This window comes from Puccinia triticina, chromosome 9A, assembly GCF_026914185.1.
Source record: "Puccinia triticina chromosome 9A, complete sequence".
NCBI classification, from domain to species: Eukaryota; Fungi; Basidiomycota; class Pucciniomycetes; order Pucciniales; family Pucciniaceae; genus Puccinia; species Puccinia triticina.
In genome coordinates this window covers 1,561,375-1,584,769 of record NC_070566.1, presented here as the reverse complement: position 1 = coordinate 1,584,769, position 23,395 = coordinate 1,561,375, and the positions used below count along the sequence as shown (strand labels likewise).

At 44.8% G+C, this 23,395-nt stretch overlaps 4 protein-coding genes across 4 annotated transcripts; 3 read left to right on the top strand and 1 right to left on the bottom strand.

The window, feature by feature from the left end:
• Positions 1 to 6,038: 6,038 nt before the first annotated feature.
• On the bottom strand, positions 6,039 to 6,329 carry PtA15_9A172 (uncharacterized protein; the record flags this gene model as incomplete). The annotated part of the gene is made up of 2 exons (XM_053172353.1): positions 6,039 to 6,054; positions 6,115 to 6,329. 2 exons carry the CDS (start codon positions 6,327 to 6,329, stop codon positions 6,039 to 6,041), a joined length of 231 nt encoding a protein of 76 aa, XP_053023602.1.
• Positions 6,330 to 9,013: 2,684 nt separating this feature from the next.
• On the top strand, positions 9,014 to 14,170 carry PtA15_9A171 (uncharacterized protein; the record flags this gene model as incomplete). Its single annotated transcript, XM_053172352.1, has 17 exons — positions 9,014 to 9,623; positions 9,704 to 10,795; positions 10,884 to 11,108; positions 11,200 to 11,357; positions 11,417 to 11,489; positions 11,557 to 11,688; positions 11,749 to 11,810; positions 11,877 to 12,087; positions 12,156 to 12,459; positions 12,529 to 12,705; positions 12,766 to 12,845; positions 12,923 to 13,083; positions 13,164 to 13,222; positions 13,286 to 13,429; positions 13,511 to 13,695; positions 13,773 to 13,827; positions 13,921 to 14,170. The coding sequence occupies 17 exons, from the start codon at positions 9,014 to 9,016 to the stop codon at positions 14,168 to 14,170; spliced, it is 3,978 nt and encodes a 1,325-aa protein (XP_053023601.1).
• Positions 14,171 to 14,557: 387 nt separating this feature from the next.
• On the top strand, positions 14,558 to 16,155 carry PtA15_9A170 (uncharacterized protein; the record flags this gene model as incomplete). The annotated part of the gene is made up of 5 exons (XM_053172351.1): positions 14,558 to 14,983; positions 15,102 to 15,229; positions 15,316 to 15,535; positions 15,644 to 15,968; positions 16,097 to 16,155. The coding sequence occupies 5 exons, from the start codon at positions 14,558 to 14,560 to the stop codon at positions 16,153 to 16,155; spliced, it is 1,158 nt and encodes a 385-aa protein (XP_053023600.1).
• Positions 16,156 to 16,795: 640 nt separating this feature from the next.
• On the top strand, positions 16,796 to 18,816 carry PtA15_9A169 (uncharacterized protein; the record flags this gene model as incomplete). The annotated part of the gene is made up of 8 exons (XM_053172349.1): positions 16,796 to 17,116; positions 17,175 to 17,310; positions 17,386 to 17,440; positions 17,530 to 17,831; positions 17,902 to 18,032; positions 18,102 to 18,392; positions 18,528 to 18,713; positions 18,790 to 18,816. The coding sequence occupies 8 exons, from the start codon at positions 16,796 to 16,798 to the stop codon at positions 18,814 to 18,816; spliced, it is 1,449 nt and encodes a 482-aa protein (XP_053023599.1).
• Positions 18,817 to 23,395: the final 4,579 nt, after the last annotated feature.

Below are 23,395 nucleotides of genomic sequence, written 5' to 3'. Positions count from 1 at the left end.
AATGTCTTGAGGGTGCGGCGCGCGCCGCGCAGTCGGGTATTGAGGGTCTTGATGATCTTGATACCTTATCTGTGTGTCTTGATCCTGAGGGCGCGCCAGAACTCGATACCACTCAAAATTTCACAGACTGCCAGGAGGGCAGCTTTATTGTGTTAGGTTGATTTTTTTTCAGCATCAAAGAAATGGAGCTCTTCATAATTATTAGGGTCTGATACATCAATCCACAGCTTTGTTAGTAGTTTACTTTCATGATCAAGTAAGAAATATTTCAAGCTTGGAGAGCGACTAAGTCTTGCAAGCATTCTAATTTGATGAGCGCAAACCTGAGTCACTTCCTCACTATCCGTCCGCATCAAATGAAAGAGTATAGCTAACAAGGCTATTCTAGTCTGAGCTGATATATCTTTTGCTGGGGGGCGCTCAAATATTTCTATTATGGTTGGCGCCAGATGTTCCTCAACCTTGGCAGAATCCCCGCTGTCAATTGCCAATCTTAAAAGTTTCAAACTTGGTTCTTCCAGCAATTGCTCGTTGAATACCACCCATGTACCTGACCATGTAGATCATATAGCATTATCAGAATTTGGTTTTCTGGGGCGTATTTTGGATGATCACTCACGAAAATTGATACTGAGTCCAAGATCGGGGTGAAAGAGCTCTGAGAGGCAATGTTTTTTATCAAATGAGGTATAATTATTTACATATCAAGAAGGAAAAGGAATTCATTTGTAAAAACAAACCTTGCGCCCATTGGGTCATTGAACCAGGCTGGTTGGAGTATTCTAATTTAAGTGATTCCAACTTACTCATTTCCGAGTCAAAATGTCTCCCGCGCAACTGCAGAAGGAGATTGTAAAAACCATACAGAGTTGGGAGTTGAATTGCATGATTGGACTTCATTTTCTCGGCGAGTACTTTGGACCATTCCTGTAGATCTTCTGGAGACAATTCGTGGCCCAGAAGATAGTTGAGCACTTGATTCACAAGTTTAACTTGGGTGAGCACTTCATGATCAATCCCAAATTCAGTGCCTGTGGGTAGAGATTTGAATTGATTCTTGAAATAGGAAATTTGATCTTCATGCGTATACACACAAGCTAGGATTTGAGGGAAATAATTCAGGGAAGGTCAGGATTGAGGTGGTGACAAGAGAGAAAGTTGATCAAGTAATTGGTGGATAGATGGATCCGGTAAAGATTTGAACACCTTGAGTGAGGTGAGACATATGTGCATGCAAATGATTCAAATCCGTCCGACTCCTAGCTCTACCGACCAATAATATGGCCCGCCTGTCCTGATATTGTCTCAGACCCTCCAAGAAGTTGCCCTGAGCTTCATAGCCTTCATGTTGTGGAAGCCAAAATTTTTCATTTGGTGACATCAAGGTACGCGTTGGTGTTAATTATGAGCTGGCTAATCAAGACAAAAACAGCCAAGTAATGAGGAAGCCACATGATTGGTTGAAAAATTGTTTGTTGGCTGGGGCTTGAATCTGAGGTCAGGTGGACTGGTATTTTGTTAAAAGCAACCAGCAGGGTAGCTTGTCCTTGAACAATCATGATGTTGCTAAAAAATTAGCCGGGTCCAAGCAGAGGGTCCCAAACAGTTGACAAATGGAGGCTGTATGTAACTTGTTTTTTCATTGCCTGAAACTTGTATAGGCAGCTTGTTTGGGTGTTTTTAAGGAAGTCCAAGTACAACACCCCTTCCTAGAATGTTGAATTCCTGATACCAAGTGCCAAAGTCAGCCATTGTGTGATGGCCAGCCTACTATCAGTTTGCTATGAGGCTATGAAACTACCCAAGAGGATAGTTCGCCGGGATGCTTGATAGTAGTTCTGGATTATATAATATAGTTAGGGGGTTGAGAAATCGACTCCCAAAAATTAAAAAATCAACTCCCAAATCGAGTTTACGTCGCGCGGACCGCCGCGCGACGTCTGTCCCGGGTCCCCATGACCCAATTTTGACCCGGGGGCATTTTGGGAGTTGATTTTGTAATTCCGCAATCTCAAACGGGAGTCGGAATTTTAATTTCACAAAAAATGCCGGAAAATAAAGAAAAATTTATACCTCCGCACTGGGGCACCCAAAGCCCCCCAAAATTTTACAGCACTCTGAATACACTCTCTAGAGCATATGTTAAGCTTCACGGCATTAGCACACTTCAGGGAGACCCTGTGTAGCCGGGGGCGGATTTGGCGGATTTCCTACTATCGCAATGCGCCATGTCCTGAGATACGGTGATCCAAATGCCCCCAAAATTCTACAGCACTCTAAATAAACTCCCTAGAGCATATTTTAAGCTTCACGGCATTAGCACACCTCAGGGAGACCCTGTGTAGCCGGGGGCAGATTTGGCGGATTTCCTACTAACGCAATGTGCCATGTCCTGAGATAATATTTTTGCGGTCTGTATTGGTAATTTTAGATAGGAGAGCGGGGAATACTTTGAGTTGCCTCCGTTTTTTTTTATCTCTTCGAGGGTTCAAGTGAGGATAAGTAGTAGGAAATCTGCCAAATCCACCCCCCCCGGCTACACAGGGTCTCCCTGAGGTTTTAAAATGCCGTGAAGCTTACCTTATGCTCTAGAGAGTTTATTTATGTGGCAGAAAAACTTTGGGGGCATTTGGATCACCGTATCTCAGGACATGGCGCATTGCGTTAGTAGGAAATCCGCCAAATCCGCCCCCGGCTACACAGGGTCTCCCTGAGGTGTTCTAATGCCGTGAAGCTTAACATATGCTCTAGAGAGTGTATTTAGAGTGCTGTAAAATTTTGGGGGGCTTTGGGTGCCCCAGTGCGGAGGTATAAATTTTTCTTTATTTTCCGGCATTTTTTGCGAAATTAAAATTCGGACTCCCGTTTGAGATTGCAGAATTACAAAATCGACTCCCAAAATGCCCCCGGGTCAAAATTGGGTCATGGGGACCCAGGACAGACGTCGCGCGGCGGTCCGCGCGACGTAAACTCGATTTGGGAGTCGATTTTTTAATTTTTGGGAGTCGATTTCTCAACCCCCTATAGTTATTGATGTTTAATTATGATGTAATGATTTATTTGATAGACTTATTTTCTTCGAGAATGAATTACTCGGAACAATAGAGTGAGGAAATGATAACAAAGAATATCCCAATGAGGAAAGAGAGGAAAGAGAGAACAATCATCCAAAGAGTACAAGTATAACAATCAGAATCAAAGCAAGAAAACGTAATGACGTCACGATCAGAACAACACGTCATTGTCCTGGATTAACAAGAGGATGACAAAGACGCATGACTTCAAAACCCCAATTGATGATCGTCACAACTAAACTCCGGAATATAAGATAGACTGATAGATTAGTCCATAATAACAGTATAGAATTGTTACACATTGGTGGATGATATTTTTTGAATTTTGCTGGGCGCGCAGGCCCCAAGCTTCATTGGATCAGTCACCTGTTGGCAGGCAGAGTTTCTCCAATTTGTGGGCATCCTCCCCAGAAAATCCACATGTGAGTGTAGGTTGCATCCTTGATAAGCAAGAATCATCCAAGCCAAGTGGGTACACTTGGTACGGGTACCAACTTACCAAGGAGCCTCCTGGCAAGTCGGCGGGGTACAAATGCCAGATGAACAACACCGGTGAAGCTTTTTCCTGCCAGACAAGCCACTAAAATTGTCACGCTTCTCCCTCCGGCAACAGGGCCGCTGAATCTTGAGGTATGTATAGGTACAGAACTGCGAACTTAACACAAGGTCCTCCTTGGGGGAGCGCAGCGACCTCTGAAGGAGGGAGTTGTGCCCAATGTTCTAGATTTGGCTTGAGGCTGCCCAGCCAATTGTCCAAAATTCCTTTTGAACCCAAGTATCACCTGGTACACCTCCAATTTCCTCACAGCCTCTGGCACCTTTAGAATCAGAATTTATATCTACATATTGTGATGTTTTGAAAATAACAGCTACCCCCATCCCTTGCAAAAAAATTAGATGTAAAAATTCACCCAAGAGCCTATATCCGGTCCAATGTTCCCCGGATAGCCTGCCTGGCCTGAACACATGAAAACAAGATTTGGAATCATATGTCCATAATATGTATTCCCATTTTTTGTATTGACAAGAGACCTGTCATTCTTAAGTCAATACTGAAAAAACCCGTGGGAGTGTGTCTGAGCTTGACCTTTGGATGATCTGATGGCTTCATTGCATTGCTCAAGACAACCCCTGTCAGCCTTAGAGTCAGCTCAGCTGACCTAAAGTCTGCCTTTTTCTACTTTTTACATATGAATTACTTCATATCTTTTTCATCTTAAGAGATAAACTTGTTTTGACTTCATATTCTGTTTCCTCATGTAATTTTAACCCTAGTTACAACTGACCAATTCTTTGTAACTCTACTCCTTCCCTGAGTTATTGAGTTGTAGTGCGCATGCGCAGTTGTGACATGTCAGCGCTACCAGGCGCGCCAAACCACATGTACATATGTAAATTACATAAGCAAACTGTGAAAAAATTTGTAGTCAGGATCCCCCTTGCCTGAGGCGGATCTACAGACTCCAGCACACCAGAACCACACCCCAGATAACCCCAGGATCACTACCAAAGAGATTACCACGCTCCCAGTATACCTACCGTCACAGGCACCTAGGATATTGACAGTAAGTAACCTCTTTTCACTGAGCCTTGTTTATCTCAGAGGTACAACTCTGTGTCTGCTTGATCTGCTCTTCTCTTTTGGCCTTTGCCTTATCATTGATCACAGGGCTGCCCCTGCTTAACATCATTCTTTTTCTGTGGTTTTTGTAAGAAACAAACCACATAGGTTTCCCTTTAAAGAACCTTGAATATCCAGAACAAAGCTAAAAAATTGTGGCTGGATTAAACTTGTCTAATCCAGAAGCCCTCCACGTTTCTTTGGTGAGAGGAGGCTGTTGCACTCTCTAGCACAGCTTGGCAGCACTCTTCTAAAGAGGTGATGTGCATTCCCACCAGAATAACCTTGAAAATCTGCTCAGTTTCTTTCTCTCTCTCTCTTTCTCTCTCATATTTGTATTTTCTTTATCCAAAGAAATCCAAATATTCCCCTCTTCTTTCTTGTGTCCTGCTGTCACTATAGAGATTCAGGCTCACAACCCCTCACAGGAATGGCCAATGAGCGGTCATTTTGTGAAAAATTTAATTGAAAAAGTATGTACAAGAAAGCTGAGAATCAGGGCTACAACATGGTATAGGTGGCTTTGAATTTTATGCTGAGAGAAATGAGTAAAAGAGATGTAAACACAAAAATCTGAATTTTCTGTGTAAAATAGTGACCAAGGCGGCTTTGCCGCTGCACCTTCAGGGGTACAGGGGCAATCTATCTATCACAGTGGTCAGCACCAATCATTCAGTCAAAGTGTAGCTATTGATGGGTGGTACTGGCTGTCAAGAGAGTCCTGGCAAAGGCCCCAATACTGATCATTGAGAGTGCTACACATGCTCTTGATGTCCAGTACTGTCAACCTGATGTTTGATTTTGAATTCAGTGCAACCCTCTGAAAACTTGCAAAACTTTTTGCTTGCCCCTGTTGAGATGCTAAGGTTTCCAGTCAGTTGATGTTCAAAATTCCATAATAATTCTTTACATAACATCATAAACTTTCATTTTGCCTGGGAAATTTCACTTTAATTTTTACCTGTGTTGACATCTCCCAGTCAAACTTGCAGTTTGTGATTTTATGGAAGCACATCTCATGCTATTCTGAAAACCATAAGTGTGTTGGGCAGACAACAAACTCTCCCATATTTCTGATTTGTAGCAGGGGCAGGCTGTTGCCAGGCTACCCTTGCTTAAAGATGGCAAGCAGTTACCAGGTACCAGGTCAATTTTCTGCCCAAAACAGGCACCTGGCACCGTACCCGCCACTGCTGGGTGGGTGTTTGGCGGTATACTGGCAGTGCCTGCTCCCATCAGGAGAGCCAACTCCCTTGATGCCCAGTATCAGCCATTGGGAGAGCTCCATGCAGGCCAAAGCTCTCCCAATGGCCAGTACCAGCCATTGGGACGGCCCACGCTCCTCAAGCCCCTTGATGGCTAGTACACCAAGGGACAATTGAGTTGCCCCGGTGACAGTAAGTGGGACACCCCGGTTACCATTCACCGGAGGCTGCAACCCTGAGTTGCATCTGGCCGCCATGCCTTGGGGCCACCCACAAGGGCGCCCCCAGACAGACTCGCAACCATTTGGGGGCAATCCTGCAGGGCGGGTTATCATGGAGTTGGCCTGGGGGGCGGCCCCAGGACTTGGGCAACTCTGAGTCATTGCAGCCAGATACGACCCAGGGTTGCAGCCTCTGGTGCGGGGCCATGGCGTGCTGGGTGGTTGGCTATGGGTTGTCATATGCGGCCGGGGTCATGACGTTCTGGGAAGTTGGTTATGGGTGGTCGTCGTAGGTGGCAACAGGCTATGGGTGGTCGTCGTGGGTGGCAACAGGTTGGTTGGTTGGTGAGTGCCTGGGGCGCCCATAAGGGTGTCCCAAGGGCAGGAATGGATGCGCGGCAAGAACCATCAGTGGGTGTGTACAGGCCAGTATTTTGTCTGCTCAGCAGGGCTCTGGCAACACAGGTGGTGTGGCATGCAGCTGGTGGGCCAGGTCGGATACTTAAACAGCATGAAGGGAGCTACTTGTCCCCCCAGGGGATCTGGTTTTGTCCCACCCCCTCCCTGAAGGCTCCCTACTCACTTGAGTAGGCCCCTTCTTGATTTCATAACAAAAAAAATCAACTCTTGAAAAAAAAAAAAAAAAAAAAAAAAATCAAACAAAACAAGAACTTTGAACTCAAATAAAACCAAAAATTCACACTCAAACAAAATAAAAACTTTCAACTACAACAAAAGCATTTATGAAAAAACCTTTAAAAACAAAAATTTGAAACCTTTTATTGTTTTTTGCCTCCAATTTCAATGAAATGCAGCATGAAACCATGAAGTAAGTTTCTGTGAAACTGTGGTTTTAATGAACTTGGATCATTGTGTTCAGAACAGCCTGAAATTTACACAACAGAACAACCATAACTTTTGCAGAGGAGTTTGTTATTGGCATCATCTTGCCCAATGTGGGATATCAAGTTAATATATATTCTTGTTGCATTTCTTATTAAATGATTCTCTACAAGCTTCAAGGATTGATAAGAAGACATTCAAGCCTTTGGAATGTCATAGAAGAATCTTTTGGTGTGATTGAACAATGATTCAATATTCTGATGCAGGCCAGCAAATACATGAGCTTATAGCAACAATATGATATTGTATTTGCTTGTGCTTGCATTCACAATCTCAATATCTTTTGGGACAGTCACACCAACAAGATCTCCCAACCGGCAAACTTGGATAGCAGCAACAGCTACTTCCACAATCAAGAGGTCCTGGAACCTCCCCCCCCCCCCACAGTTTTTAATCTGGAAATCAAGAAAGAGATGAGTGTGAGAACTGGTCAGACTCCATTGCCAAGGGTTTATGGAATTATTTCTCTCCTGGTTTCTAAATTCTACGCCACTCATCAGAATTTTTTCTTTTTTGGTTTCCTGAAATGTTGCCTTCTTCTTGATTTTTCAGCATTTTTTCTATTTTTTATGTATTCTCACCCCTTCAAATCTGAAACTTGACAGCAAGAAGTAGTATGACTGCGCATGGTCTTTGTCACAAGCTTTAAATATGTAATATATCTACATGTTCTTGATTTTTCAGTATTTTGTTTTCTACAAAATCTTGATTTCATCAAGTGATTTTTTTATATTGAAATTCAAGATTTTGATGTATTACATATTCAAAGCTAGAAAGGATCTGCAAGGTATTGGAGGTGTGGTGATGGAAAAAAGGCCACCCCCACCAAAACCTTGGATCCGGCTCACACCAGAAAGGTGTTTTAGTATGCAAGGCCCTCCCTCTGGTTGGGGTCACTTTCCAACCAGCCAGCTTGCTGTACACCTGCATGGAGGCTGGTACAGTGGGTAGATAATTGTATACACCACACCATTTTTGGACCATAGAAACTCAGCCAACCAACTTCAAGTCACTAGTATTGGTGAGATGGTTCAAAATAGTCTTCAAAAGATGAAATAAAGACAAAAATCAAAGTTATGTAATTTAGAAAAATTAAACAAAAAAAACAAAAAATGCAATAATTTTCTCAAAACAAATTGAAGGTTGAGGAATGATAGTACTTAGTATGAGATCTGAAATGAATGATGGTGAGTAAAAAATTAGAAAAAAAATTGATTTTATGTGGTTTAAAGGATGTGTGAAGTGAGTCATTCATCAGCATACCTGGCATTCTGGTACTGTGATGTCCCCATTTTGACTGCAGATTGTCCACCCACTAAGCCAAACCTTTTTTGGGTCACATTTTTCATTTATTATCATTCTCTTCATGTTCCATTCTTGCTTTCTGTCTATTCACCTATCTCTGAAAAAAAGAATTATGCTTGCAAGAAAAACTTGTGTTTTTTCAACTTTTTTGAAAAATCACAACTTTGTTTTTTCATTTTTATTTTCTCATATCCATCTTTGTAGTAAGCCTATTTTGAACCATCTCACTGAAAGGAATGACTTCAAGTTGGTGGGGGGAGATTCTAGAGTCCAAAAAGGTGTGGTGTATACAATTGTCTACCCACTGTACTTGTGTTAAGGTTGTGTTTTGAGCAAGTTAGCATAGTGCAGGACTTCCCTTGCACTGCAATCTGGGACCCCTGCAGATGTTGGTTTAGACCCAAAAAGTCTAAATCTTTGCAGGGAAATCTAGCTTTTTGGGCTCTGGATCACTTCTGGAAGGCCCACAGATCTTGAAAGGAAATCAGCCACTCCTCATGTATCCTTGTTGTAGCTGGCAAAAGAGGCAAGAATTTCAGGACATTTCTGCAGGGTTCATGGCACTGGCAGAGTGTGGCGAGTGTGACACTGCTTGTGAAAGCCGGGAGGGTGTCGTGTTGTGTCCCCGAGAATACTGGGCGATCTCCTCGCAGCGACGCAGACTATTATTACCACTGCAGCATCATGGCAGCCTCAAGCGGCCTCGAGCAGTTCATCGACGACTTGGCAATCGAAATCTCACAGAAGATCGGACTACAGCAACCCAACCAAATTCTCACCAAACGGATCATCCAGCTCTCGCAGTCGAAAACTGGGGATACTCTCACCACCTTCGCCAAGAATGTCAAGAGTTTCGGTCGATTTGAGGATGCGTACATCACCAGCCTTTGGGATAAACTATCCTCGAGAGATGATCTGAACGCCCTCTCTTCATCGATCGACCTCTCTGCCAATCCATCCCAGGGGCTCACCAATGGTCTCAATCTCACCGGTGATGGAAAACGAGTGGTACCACAGATGGTCATCCAGGACCGCGATTTGCTCGAGCCTTCCTCTTCGCCCGCTCCTGGTGGCCTTTCTCTACCGAACAAGCAACATGGCTCTCTTCGGGTCGGGAAAGAGGATGACGAAAAGCACGTCTTCAAGGCACCACAGCCTGCACGTGCTTCCGAATTGGGGCTCGACCGCCTGGCAATGCGCAAACGAGCAGAAAAATTGCTGATTGATGAGCGGGACTCTAAGAAACCTCGGGCAGAAAGCGGGCCCAATTCGGAAGAACAGGCGGAATTCAAAGGTGTGTGCACAAATTGACCCCCAAGTATACAACGAGATCAATAGACCCCTTACTTATCCTCAACCACTCTGTGTCTCTAGTACCCACTCGACCAGCCTCTCAACGGTTCAATCGGCGTCAAAGGCCTGATGACACCCCCTCTCATGGTCCTGGTCTTACATCAACAGCACAAGCCAGATTAGATGAATATAGGAAGAAGCGCGCTGCTCAAGCGACCCAAGAACAATTCGACTCGCGGAACGCCAAGCCTAATCCAGAAGGTGCCCTGAACGAATTTCGGGAACGAGCTAATCGTTCAAACAAGTTTGGCCCCCCGAGATCACGTGATCATGACCAACCACGAGGCAAACCCCGCGAATCGGCCAACGGTCACTCGAGCCGGGTCCCCAGTAGCATAACCGATACACCTTCCAGTGGGAGGGGTTCTTCTCAAATCATCAAGGGTCGGGCGTGGGAATCTACCCCGTTAACATCTGTCTCTGGTTCGAGTCAATCGAGGAAAGGTCAAGATCTACCTTGGTCATCTACTCCTCGATCTTCAGCAAGGGTCCCTAGCAGGAGAGAGTGGGACGATACCCCTCGCACTCAGATGGATGCTGAATTAGGCCCGCCTCCCGATTCAGGCATTGATGCAAGAGAGTGGGAGGAAGAACAGATGCGCTTGGATCGTGATTGGTACAACCACGAAGAAGGAAATGCTTTAGATGACGACTACAACAACCCCTTCGCTGCTTATGAAGAAGAATCCACGACCGTCGAAGCTACCAATGAGAAAGGCAAGAAGAGGATGTCTGCGACTCAAGCTGCGCGCCACGAAGAGCAGCAGTTGTGGGAGGAGCAGCAACTTCGAATGAGTGGGACGGGGAACAAGAATCGGAGAAAGCTCGATCTAGATTTCACTGACGAAGAAGAATCTCGTGTGCACCTGCTGATTCATGATTTGAAGCCGCCTTTCCTCGATGGACGATTGATCTTCACCAAACAGCTTGAACCTGTCAATCCTATCAAAGATCCGACCTCGGACTTGGCCATCTTTAGTAAAAAGGGCAGTGTGCTGGTTCGCGAGCAAAGAATGCGCAAGGAAAGAGAGAAGGCTGCTGCCAAAGTCGCAGCCCTTGGTGGGACCACGTTAGGCAATCTGACGGGGGTCAAAGAAGAAGCGGAGGTTGATGGTGAGCTTTCCTTGGTTTTGTGTTTGTGTAAATTTGTGGGCCAATCCATCATTCAATTAGAGCCTGTGTTTCTACTTCCCATTCAAAGCGATCGATCAAGCCGCATTGGATGTTGCTAAGGATCTCGAACCTCAGCAGGATTCTCAAGATGATAGCCATACCGCCCGGAAGGAGTCCCAATTCGCTTCACATCTTAAGAAATCCGAAGGTGTCAGTCATTTTGCCAAAAGCAAATCTCTCAAACAGCAGAGGCAATATCTTCCGGCCTTTGCTTGTCGGGAGCGGTTGCTCAAGCAGATTCGTGAAAATCAAGGTGAGTGCTCCTTTGCACAGCACTACGAATTACGGCATTCTGATTCATGTAAACATTTTTACTACCCACATTTATAACTTTGCGTTACCAGTCACGATTGTTATTGGAGAGACTGGTTCCGGCAAAACTACTCAGCTGGGTCAGTTTTTGCATGAGGAAGGTTATACCAAGTATGGAATTGTGGGCTGTACACAACCCAGGCGAGTGGCCGCTATGAGTGTTGCGAAGCGTGTCAGCGAAGAAATGGAGGTCAGTCTCCGTTTTTTTGTGCAATCAGCAACTACCCTGCTAATTTATGTGGTCCTTAGTGTGTATTGGGGGAGGAAGTTGGGTATGCCATTCGATTTGAGGATTGTACATCAGACAAAACTGTGGTTAAATGTAAGGTTCCTCTACCCTTGTCCCTGCGATCATCGTACTCATCCTAGCTCTGCCTCTCTTGCATCAGTTATGACAGACGGAGTCTTGTTGAGAGAGTCTCTGAACGAAGGCGATTTAGACCGCTACAGTGTCATCATTCTTGATGAAGCCCATGAGCGATCACTCTCGACTGACGTTTTGATGGGACTCCTGCGAAAAAGTTGGTCATTTAGTCGTCAATCACGTCGAATTGATCGATACTAATCATTATCGTGGACAGTTCTTTCTAGACGCCGGGACCTGAAGCTGATTGTTACTTCGGCTACAATGAACGCTGAAAAGGTCAGTATTCATCTCTTTCTTTTCAGGCGATCTCGTTGGAACTTATGGTATATCCGCTTTATCTAGTTTTCGCGCTTCTTTGACGATGCTCCCGACTTTACCATTCCTGGTCGTACATTCCCGGTAGACATTTTGTTCAGCAAAACGCCCTGTGAAGATTATGTGGATAGTGCCGTGAAGCAAGCGCTCCAGATACATCTGTCGTCGCCTCCTGGTGATATTTTGATTTTTATGACGGGTCAGGAGGACATTGAAGTGACTTGCCAAGTTATCAAAGGTAAGGACGTCCCCTAAGAATTAGTCTGCTGTTTTATAGGTTTTGACCGGTATGCACCTGTTTGCTAGATCGAATCAAGCAATTGGACAGTCCGCCCTCTATTGCGGTTCTTCCTATATACTCGCAGATGCCAGCAGATCTCCAAGCAAAAATTTTCGAATCTACCCAAGATGGTCGACGGAAATGCATCGTGGCCACCAACATTGCTGAAACGTCCCTGACAGTCGATGGGATCATGTATGTCATCGATTCGGGATTCAGTAAGCTGAAGGTTTACAATCCCCGTGTTGGGATGGATGCCCTGCAAATCACCCCAATCAGCCAAGCCAATGCCAACCAACGATCTGGACGAGCCGGTAGGACGGGGAGTGGGTAAGTGCCATGGTCAGTGATGTTGTGGAGTAGTTGCTAGTCCAGTTCTGATCATACTGTCTCTTCAAGCACTTGTTATCGGCTGTACACAGAACAAGCCTTCAGGGACGAGCTTTTTCCCAGCACGATACCTGAGATCCAACGAACCAACTTGGCCAATACGGTGCTTCTGTTGAAATCTTTGGGAGTGAAAAACCTGCTCGAGTTCAATTTCATGGATCCACCGCCTCAGGAAAATATTCTCAAGTAAGACATGGCCGCTGTTCGGCAAACCTTGCATAACATGCTCACCTTTGCATTTTGCAGCTCGATGTATCAGTTGTGGACGTTAGGAGCACTAGACAATGTGGGCGAATTGACCCCAGAAGGCAGGAAAATGTCAGATTGTATGTCTCCTTCCATTCTACTCTATCACTCTTGCCGTTGAAAACTAACCACCCATGTTATTTTTTGTCGTCATTAGTCCCGATGGAACCCTCTCTTGCTAAGATGCTACTGACCTCAGTCGAATATAAATGTTCGGCAGAGATGGTGACTATCGTATCTATGCTGTCTGTCCCTTCGGTCTTCTATAGACCCAAGGAACGAGCTGAAGAAAGTGACGCCGCTCGTGAAAAGTTCTTCGTGTGTAGTTTTCTCGCTGAAGTTGCACTGGTCAGATCGTTCATTGGATCTCACCATTTTTTGTTGTTCATCGATTCTAGGTTCCGGAGTCAGATCATTTGACACTTCTTAACACTTACACCCAATGGCAGAATAATGGGTTCGTGATTAACCTATCGACATTCCGTTCACATCATGGGCGCTGATTTTGGAATCCATCCAGATTTAACGACATTTGGGCGAGCAAGCATTTCTTACATCCCAAGCTGTTGAGGAAGGCTCGTGAGGTGCGGGAGCAATTGGTGGATATTATGAAAGTGCAGAAGTTGGAGGTCATAGCTTGTGGAACAGATTGGGATATTATCCGGTAAGTCCTTCCAACCGACCACGACCACTATGAAAGAAAACGATCGTTAGTGTGTTGACAATTGTGAAACATCTGCGGCAGTAAATGTATCTGTGCGGGTTATTTCCATCAAGCGGCCCGAGTCAAAGGGATAGGCGAATACCAGAATTGTCGAACAGGTGTCCCCATGCAGCTGCATCCAACCAGTGCCTTATATGGACTAGGCTTCTTGCCGGATTACGTGGTGTATCATGAGCTTATTCTCACCAGCAAAGAATACATGCAATGTAAGAGATTGTCCCTCCCTTGCAATTGCCGCATCGCCATAATGACAATTAACCTTCCCCCTTTTCTTTTTTTCCAGGTGTTACCTCTGTAGATCCTTATTGGTTGGCGGAGCTCGGACCGGCATTCTTTTCGTAAGCCATTTCCACAGATAACAAGGTTTTTTTTTTTTTTTTTTTTTTGGAAGTTTGACAACCAACCCAACTGTATTTGTGGATGATAAACAGGGTACGAGAGCAACATTTCACGGAGCGGGAGCGAAGGGCAGCAGACGAGAAGTTCAACAAACAGACCGAACTTCAGATGGAGATGGACAGCGACCGGAAGCGGAAAGAGTCTGAGATGGAAGAGCTCAGGAAAGCCAAGCTGATGGCCTGTCAGACTCCTCGGATCTTGGGCGTCGGGGGACCTCAGCTGGCGAGGTTGTCTGGTAGCGGTCTCACGCCTCGTCGAACTCCGAGAAGATTTGGGATGTGATCGACTATCTTTCCTTCTTTTTTCTGCATCCACGAGATTCCTCTTCCTCGATTCCTTGTGGGCGTCATGTTGTCTCATATTGCTTGACCATCTGTAAATTTTCATCAGTGTCCCGTTTGGGACTCCCCTACATTTGATCGACGTCTCTAGTCGTTGATGAATGAATTGTTTTGCACAATCTGCAACGATGATCGCACAACACCTCTTTTTTAGTATGAGCTCTGAAGTAGAAATGCAGGGTGTTGGTGAAATTATTTTTATACATCCCGTGTCTGAGCGACCTAGCTGGACCATCGTCGAGCCGAAGTTCGCAATTGTTCACCTTAAGCCCTACGCACGTCTGACACCGACCTCCTCAGAAAACATCAAAAAAGAAGACAGAAGACGATGCTTATCGATAGGCTCGCGAAGCCGATCGTCGGGGGCACTGTTCGACGGACGCTGAGCATTCAAGCAGCATCACTCAGTCACAGGCGAGCAGGATTACCGGCCGATCGGACAGAAGCACGGCCAAGCTGGAACGAGATCAGGAACTCATCATGCGGTTCGAATGGACGTCAATCGTTAACGAAGAATGATATCCCAGCTGGAGTCCACCCTTTCCTTCGTACGACTAGAAGCTTCAGTGCCTCCCCCTCAGCCTCAACTCCAATCTTGCCATCCTCCGAGAAATTCGAGCCTCCCCAGACCTCTGGTGATGCAGATCGACATTCGCCTATTATCATCTTACACGGCTTGTTCGGCTCCAAACAGAATTGGAGAAGTCTCGCTAAACGGCTATCTCAAGCTACTCTGAAAACCGTCTATACTCTGGTATGTCGACTCCTACTTTTCAATTGAGTTCGTAATTCTCTTTTTCCTTTTCTCGAAGGAGTTGCAGCCTCTGGACATTTACCCCACCATTTTTTTTGTTCTTCTCTTGTGATAACAGGACTTGAGAAATCATGGCGAAAGTCAAGCAACCCCTGGATTCACTTCATACCTGGATTATTCAAGCGATATCAAGCACTTCATAACCACGAACAACCTGAGAAACGTTATCCTAATCGGGCATTCAATGTAAGACAGCACGAATGATGGTCCAGAATCAAAGAAAGATAGAATACGGAGTGGGAGTATAACTGAAATTGCTGATTGTTTAACAGGGGTGGAAAAGTAGCGATGAGTCTGGCTTTAGAGAGCTCAATCAGCCCACACGAAGCAGACTCGAAACTGATCGACAAGTTGATCGCCGTCGATATCTCGCCTGCTAAAGGACCAATCTCAGAGAGCTTCCAAGTTTACATCGACGGGTTCAAGGAAATCAATTCGAGCTGCGTTTCGAGTCGGAAGCAAGCGGATGAGATCTTAACCAAATACGAACCGGTGTGGATATATTCCGCTAATTGCTCATGATGATCATAATCACCCCGATTTGAAGGAGACATAGAAGTGGGGAGGAAATTAATCCGTTTGCCAATTTTTGTTTTGCAGGACCTCGGTCGACGACAATTCCTGTTGACCAATCTCAAGCCCGTCGAGAGGGGGGCCTCGGAAGCAGGAGGGCCGAAGTTCGAGATCAGACTGCCGGTCGAGGTGCTTGAGGCGCAGCTGTCGAGCAACCAAGTCGGAGACTTCCCCTTCGCGCTTCCGCCCTCCAGTGGCCCCGACTCGCCTCAAGAAGCGCCTGTCCGGTTCGAGAAACCGTCGCTGTTCATCAAAGGCGCGCGTAGTAAATATATCAATAAGTATAACATCCCGGCTATTGCTGCTTTCTTTAAGGGCCATAAGCTCGTTGTTCTTGACACCGATCATTGGGGTCAGTCCTCTTTTCTCTCCCCAAATACTCTTCCTGCTTGTTCTGCTCTCACTCACCATGCACTCGCGTGTTTTTTGTTGTTGTTCATTCGCGTTTTTGGCGGTTGGCGGTTCTCTTGGCTTTGACAGTCCATGCTGAAAAACCTAATGAATTCATCCAGATCGTCGTCGATTTCGTTCAAGAATAAGGCAGAAGGAGAAAAAAAAAACAATGATGATCAGCAGAATCTGATTTGCTTGTGTAGAGGAGAAAAAAAAAACAATCGTGATCAGGAGAGTCGTATTTGCTTGTGTATTCTTGATGGATGAAAAAAATATCAATTAGGGTCTCGAAGTTGACTCCCATCATGAAATCATAAAATCACAAACCGCCAATAAACTTCCCAGCTGAAATAAACATGTACCACCCATACATCCCAATAACATGTACATGTAGAAAATCATCACCCGAAAGTGTTATGATTTTAGGATATCAACTTTGAACATCAATAATTGCTTGTGTTTTGCCCCCCGTTAGTGTACAGCTTATTTCTTTTGGGAAACCATCAGCAGGTGGTATGTATTACTTGGATCACGAAAGAACTGCACACTGAGCCTCTGAGGACTATGTATACAATCTGGAGTGATTGAAAATAGACCTGGGATGACAGCTGAGGTATTCTGGTTGGTCTTGACTCTGAGGGAGCGAGGATGGGGTCGCAGGGGACAGTTGGCCGTGCTGGAGTGCTGTGACAGACTTGGCCGACCACCAACCACATCACATCGCATCGCATCACATCGCATCAGCCAGTCAAGAAAACTAAAGAGCAAACGAACGGAGCACGCAGGATGCTGGATGAGGACGACACATTCGCCTCGGTGAGCTGGGAGGACGACGCCAAGCCAAACGAACACCCGCAGACCAGCAACCACCTCTACCAGCAGGAACCCATCCACTACCCCACCCACCAGGACCTTGCCTCAGAACAGCCCCACCAGACCACCGCCACCACCAGCAATAACAGCCAGTCAAGCAGGAGACACTCCACCGGAAACCTCATCCCAGAAGACCCCCAACCAAACGCACTCCTCACCCTCCATGTCAAGCTGCCCGTGCGCGAACTCGAAGGAACAAAAGACAGCTTTGTCTCCTATCTCGTCTCTGCCCAGGTATATATACACAGCGCTGAAGCACTTCTCGATCAGATACTGATGCTCCCCTTCGCAGACCGATCTGCCTATCTTTCAATCCCCAAACCCCTCCTCAAGAAGACGGTTCCAAGACTTCGTCTTCCTTCATGACCACCTCGTCAAGGACTTTCCTGCCTCCGTCGTTCCTCCGCTCCCCGATAAATCCAGATTGAGTCAGTCTCCCATCTATCATCCTAAACCGAAGAATCTCCAATGAAATAACTGATCTTCAAACACCTGTCACGCAGAATACGTCACTGGTGATCGATTCAGCCCCGACTTTGTAGAGCGGCGTCGGAGCGGGTACGTGGATATTTCTCAAGGAATAATGATCGAATAGGACAGGAAACCGAACTCAACACGAACTGACGGCCAATAATTGATGAGCACAGGTTGGAGAGATTCATGCAGAGATTAGCGCGGCATCCGACGCTATCGCGGTCGAAGCTGCTGCGCTCGTTTATCGAGTCCACCCAATGGAACGTGGACATGCACACCCATCTGGCCCATCCGCCCGTCCCGGAAGCCCCGGCAACGCTGCTCGAGATGGCCTCCGACACCCTGCTCAACGCCTTCTCCAAGGTCCGCAAGCCCGACGAAAGGTTCCTCGAGATCAGAGACGGGCTCGAACGCTTCGAGGAACGCCTGGTCGCTATCGAACGCATCGAAGGAAGGTCCAAGACTCGCATCACTGGTCTGTCTCTCTATCTTCCCTCTTGATAACTCACCCTGAGTACTTATCTCCCGTGATCTACTTTCCTCAGACTTGGCTAGCGACTACGAAGACCTCGCCGCGTCTTTCCAAGGCTTAGGATTCCTCGAATCTGGGATCACCGATCCGCTCTCCCGCTTCGAATCAGCCTTACTAGACTACAGCATCGGCTTACGCGACTTAGTAAGTCCACGCCACACCGAACCCCAAGATGATGTTCCTATTTTATTAATAAAACAGTCTGAATTTCAGAACACGACGACGACGACGCCACTGTTGACGAAGCTAGTCTCGTTGATCAACTATTCGGACAGTTTCAGGAACGTGTTGAAGTTACGGGACCAGAAACAGCTCGACTTCGAGGACCTCTCCTCCTACCTCTCTAATCTGACTACCGAGCGAGACCGGATCGCGGCCGGCTTCTCGACTAATATGGGCATCTCTTCCTACTTGAAGGAGAAGCTCGAGTTTATTCGGAGTGGAGCTGAGACTGATACGAGTCGGGAAGCCAAGATCCATAAGCTGGACGGCAAGATCAAAGACGTTTGTCCCTACTCTCAGCTGCTCCCTTCCCACACTTCCAACTAATCAAACTCATGTTTTGTTTTTGTGGGGGCTGTTTGTTTGTTTGTTTGTTTGTTTGTGGTTGGTTGGCTGGCTGGCTGGCTGGCTTTATAGCTGCAAGAGGCGGTCACTTCGGCCCACGAAACGTCAGACCAATTCAACCAAGAAGTCATCAAAGAATTCAAGGTGTTCCAGGACTCGAAAGCCGTCGAACTGAAAGAAATCTTGAACGATTTGGCCGATGGGAACATTTCCATGTACAAGAAGTCGATCCAGGATTGGGAAAACATGATCCCTTTCGTACGCCCCTTTGTTTTGCTCATATTCTGTATATCCCGTTTCTTACTCTCTTGCTTTTTCTCCTCTTGGTGGCTAGTTTGAACGGATTCGAGTCGATACTTAATCCCGATTTAATTTTTTATGACGATGTCAAAAGTACTTCCTTCCCTTCCTATTTTTTTGCCAAGAGAAGGGGGGCGGAGAAACAGGAAGAGGCCCTGGTTTTGTTGTGATGATGATGATGATGATGATGATGATGATTGGTCAGAACGAGTTGTTTTTATTATAATCAATTGTATCTTTACACTACCTCATCCCCCTCCTTTTTTATTTATCTGAAACAAATCTTAGGCTTATCTCATAAAAGATCATGGAGTTTGTGTAGATTGGCATACAACTTCATTCATACTCAGGGTGAAGTGACTGGCCTTAACCGCAGAAGAATTGAGGAGATTTGGTCAAGATATTTTGCACTACACAAACATACGAGAAAGACTTGCCCAATTGTCACTAGTGGACATCTGGAAAGTCTGAGGAAGCTAGTGGTGTTGTTCCTCAGACCTGGCTGATGGGTTACATATCTCAACCAAGTTTCAATTTGAATGCACAGCCACTGCAAAAACAAAACCATGAACATATCTTAAGATAAGATGGTGCCACAGCAGCAGTTATGATTGTCTGCAGGTTGTCAAAAGAAAAGAGAAGAAAGCCATGTAGCAACCCTTTTGTACCATTTGAGATACTGTAAAATGAAGATGTGTCTGGTGAGAGTCAAACTCACAACCTGGTCAGCTATGCTGACACCACATGCAACATGGTGACAATTCACCCACACAACTTTTCTGGGCATTCAGCTGGCCAATTAGCACTCCAGCTGGCAATCTAGGTGGTGCTCCAGCGGACAATCCAGCTGACAATAACTAGCTGGCTTGGTGCATATTAGAGAATGTTGACTGGTACCTGGCACCCGGCACTAGAGATGGGCGCACGGAACCCGTTGCGGGTATCTGCTATCCGCTGGAGGCCCTCGGGTACCCGCCAGCGGATGCGGATGTCTGAGATTCCGGCAGAATCCAGCGGGTATCCGCTCTCCCTAGGGTATGGGAGCTGCGGCAGTTGGCAGCCATAAACAAGCTTCTTTGCGCCTCCTCAGAGAGGCTTAGGACTAATTTCCCATACTTGGCCTGAGGCTGAGAGACATTTACACAGAAAATCCGGATTTTTGTGTTTACATCTCTTTTACTCATTTCTCTCAGCATAAAATTCAAAGCCACCTATACCATGTTGTAGCCCTGACTCTCAGCTTTCTTGTACATATTTTTTCAATTAAATTTGTCACAAACTGACCGCTCAGTGGCCATTCCTGTGAGGGGTTGTCTTGAGCTGTCAATGTCTACTACAACATATTTATAATCAAACATGAAATGATATACAACTATACATAAATTATCCTAAACTCAGCTGGAACTCATCTGCAAATCAATTGTAACTAAACTGGAACAAAGCAATAAAACATCTCTGTAACCACTGTATAACTCAAGTGGAACAATGTATCCATTAGGGTGGTGTAGCTCAGTTCCACTACAAATCAGTGTAGTTTAGCAGAATTGATCTATCTTTGTGCTAACCCTAGGCAGGCAGGCCACTGAAAAGCACCCGCAATGATGCACTACAGCACTTTAGAGTCATTTTGGCCTTTTTTGCCGCTGAAAGTGCTGTAGAATAGTGGGGGTGGTGGCTGCTAACACTACAGAAAAAAGGGCCACAGTTGGCGTGGATCTGCCAACACTAAGCAGCCCTGTAGCGTAGTTTAGCTTAGAGAACATTGTTTGTATAAATATTAAGTTTAAATCTAATGGCAGACACTCATCACAATATCATATACTATTCCAATGTAATTTGGACTAAATTTTGATTTCCTGCTCCTACCCAGAGTGCTAAAGAAGTGGTTCAAAGATTTCTTTCCCTTCTGATCTGCAGAGCACAAATGTGTGCTTACCGCTGGCAATGGTGGTTAGGCAAAGTATGGTTATTGTTAATGTACCAATACTGTAACAATTTTTTGCTTGTTAATGTTACTGTTAACCGTAACAAAAGTGTGTTACAATATTGCAATTTGAAGAAACTTGTTATTTGATATCTGTTAAAATATCTGCTGGTACAGAGTGGAAGAGATTGGAAATTTCCTTAGTCAGAGGGGGCCATTTGCCCCTCTTTATCTTGTTATCCAGTGTTTTGTGTTACATTACTAGTAATGCAAGTTACACATCAGAAATTCTGGCCTGTTACAATACGGGCCCAGTATTTAAACCAGTTGTTACTGATACCAATAACTCCTGAGTGTAGTAACGGCAAGTTTTATGCTACACAGATAACGGCGGTTATCATAGCGTATTCTAACTACCCATTGTTGCCGCTGGGTGTTGCTTTTCATTTACTTCAATTGGTCCTGGTGTGTTTCTCTGGTGTTCTAGCCCTACAGTTTTAAACTTATTCTACGCTCAAACAATAGGGTGACATTGACAAAATGCAAAACAGATTCATGTGCATATAAATCTGGAATTTGCAAAAACATGAACAAAAATGCAATGAAGTGGCTGATTTGTGTAAAGCTGTTGGGACCTCTATATGAACTACGGCAAATGAAAGAAAGTCCTGAATTCAGCACTACCATGAAATTGAGGGAATAACTTCTCTCCAGTTGTCACCCCATTTTATGCGCTTACAATAGGTTGACATTGGAAAAATGTAAAACAGGTCCATGTGCATATGCATCTGGAAATTTCAAAAGCAAAGACAAAAAAACAAATAGGAGGCTGATCTTTGTGAAGAATTTTTAACCTTTAGATCCAGCACAGAAAAGGCAATCTTGACTTCAACTAGTTTTCCGCCCCTTTTACATAGTATTCTAGCCCTTATTTGAATGCAATTCCACAAAACTCCCATGAATCTGAGGGAATTATTTTCCTCCATTTGTGACCCCATTGCACGCACATACAATAGGGTGAAATTGGAGAATTTTAAAACAGTTCCATGTGCATATCACCATGGGAGTTTGCTTGGCACTTGCATGCAAGTGCCATCACACAATACTTTTTAAGAACCCTGTTAGATATATCCTGGAACATTAACCTCATAAAATGCTCAAGTTATGATGAATTTATGTTGAGATGATGCTCAATTGAGCTTAAGGAATGTTGGAATGGGTTTTGATTCAACTTGACTCTATGTATTATTGGAACTATTTTAGAACAGATTTGAAACTTCCTTGCAAAGCAATATCAAATACTTGGTGGAAACAAGGGATTTTCCACAGGAATGATATATTTCAATTTATCATGTGCTTATCATAAATTGCAAGAAGCTCAATATATGTTAGTGTGTCACAAAGATATGCACATGTAAATTTGTGTGACACATTCTCCAGTTGCTGAAATTTTTTGCAACATATTTAAAGTTAAGGCACAAGTCCAGGGGAAAAAACCTTGGATTAACCAGGAGTTGGGTATGACTTCATAAAATCTCCCTGAAATTATTTTTGTACATATTGCTTAAAATTACATGGAATTTGTGAAGGGTCCATCTAAGCCCTTGGTGCTGCATGTGCACTCAGCTTGGCATCACTTGGCTCAGTGATTAAAAATGTGACGCACTAGCATGCATGTGTAAATTTATGTTACACATTCTTCAGCTGCTGAATTTTATCCCAAGGGAGTTTGATTTCTGGGACAAGTCCAGGGGAGCCTCAGGCTACAGGGGGTTTGTGAATACTTCAGAAAATCTCCTCAAAGGGATTTGTGTACAGATGACTGAAAATCAGATAAATTTTTAAAGGATTCTCCAAAGCCCCTGATATTGCAGGGGCACTCAGCGTGGCGTGCTATGGTTGTTTGTTGAACAGTGTGTCACACAAACGTGTGCGCGTACGTTTGTGTGACACAATGTTTCACACAAGCCCGCACACGTTACACATTTGTGTGACAGTTTGCCCCTCAGCCAATGGCAGCTAAAGTAAAACCATAGTACCATGGCAACATCAGACCTCCCAGAGTCTCACTCTACTCCATCATGAGTTTTAACCATTTATAATAGAAACAATTTAAGAAAAACTGGCAGCTTTTTGGTGTGTTCCCTGAAAATAAATATTAAGATAGTTTTTGAGAAACCAACAGGGTATGGGTTCAAAAAGAAGTCAAAAATCATGATCTTCAAAACATGAGGAACTTTGGTAAAGATTGAGGATAAATTAAATCTTATCATTAAATTGGCCTTGTTTTCAGCATAGGTATGGCATAAATTTTACACAATACATCAAGTATTGTTCCAGCTCATTTCAGGATATTTTGTGGCAGACATCAAATTTGTCTTCAAACCAGCATCTAAATGAGATCCAACCAAATCTATGACCAAGTTCAGAGATGGCACTTGCACGCAAGTGCTGAGCAAACTCCCATGGTGTATGCATCTGGAAATTGCCAAAACAAAAACAAAACCACAAATGAGTGGCTGATCTATGTGAAGTGGTCTCTAGATGAACTGCACAATAGAAAAGCCAGGATTGAATTCAACCATTCTTCCATCCCTTTTACATAGTATTCTAGCCATTTTTTTGTTAAATTCTAGGAAGCTCCTGTCACTTTGAGGGAATCATTTATGACTACTTGTGATAAATTATGTGAAGAATTCATTTCACCCACATGTTT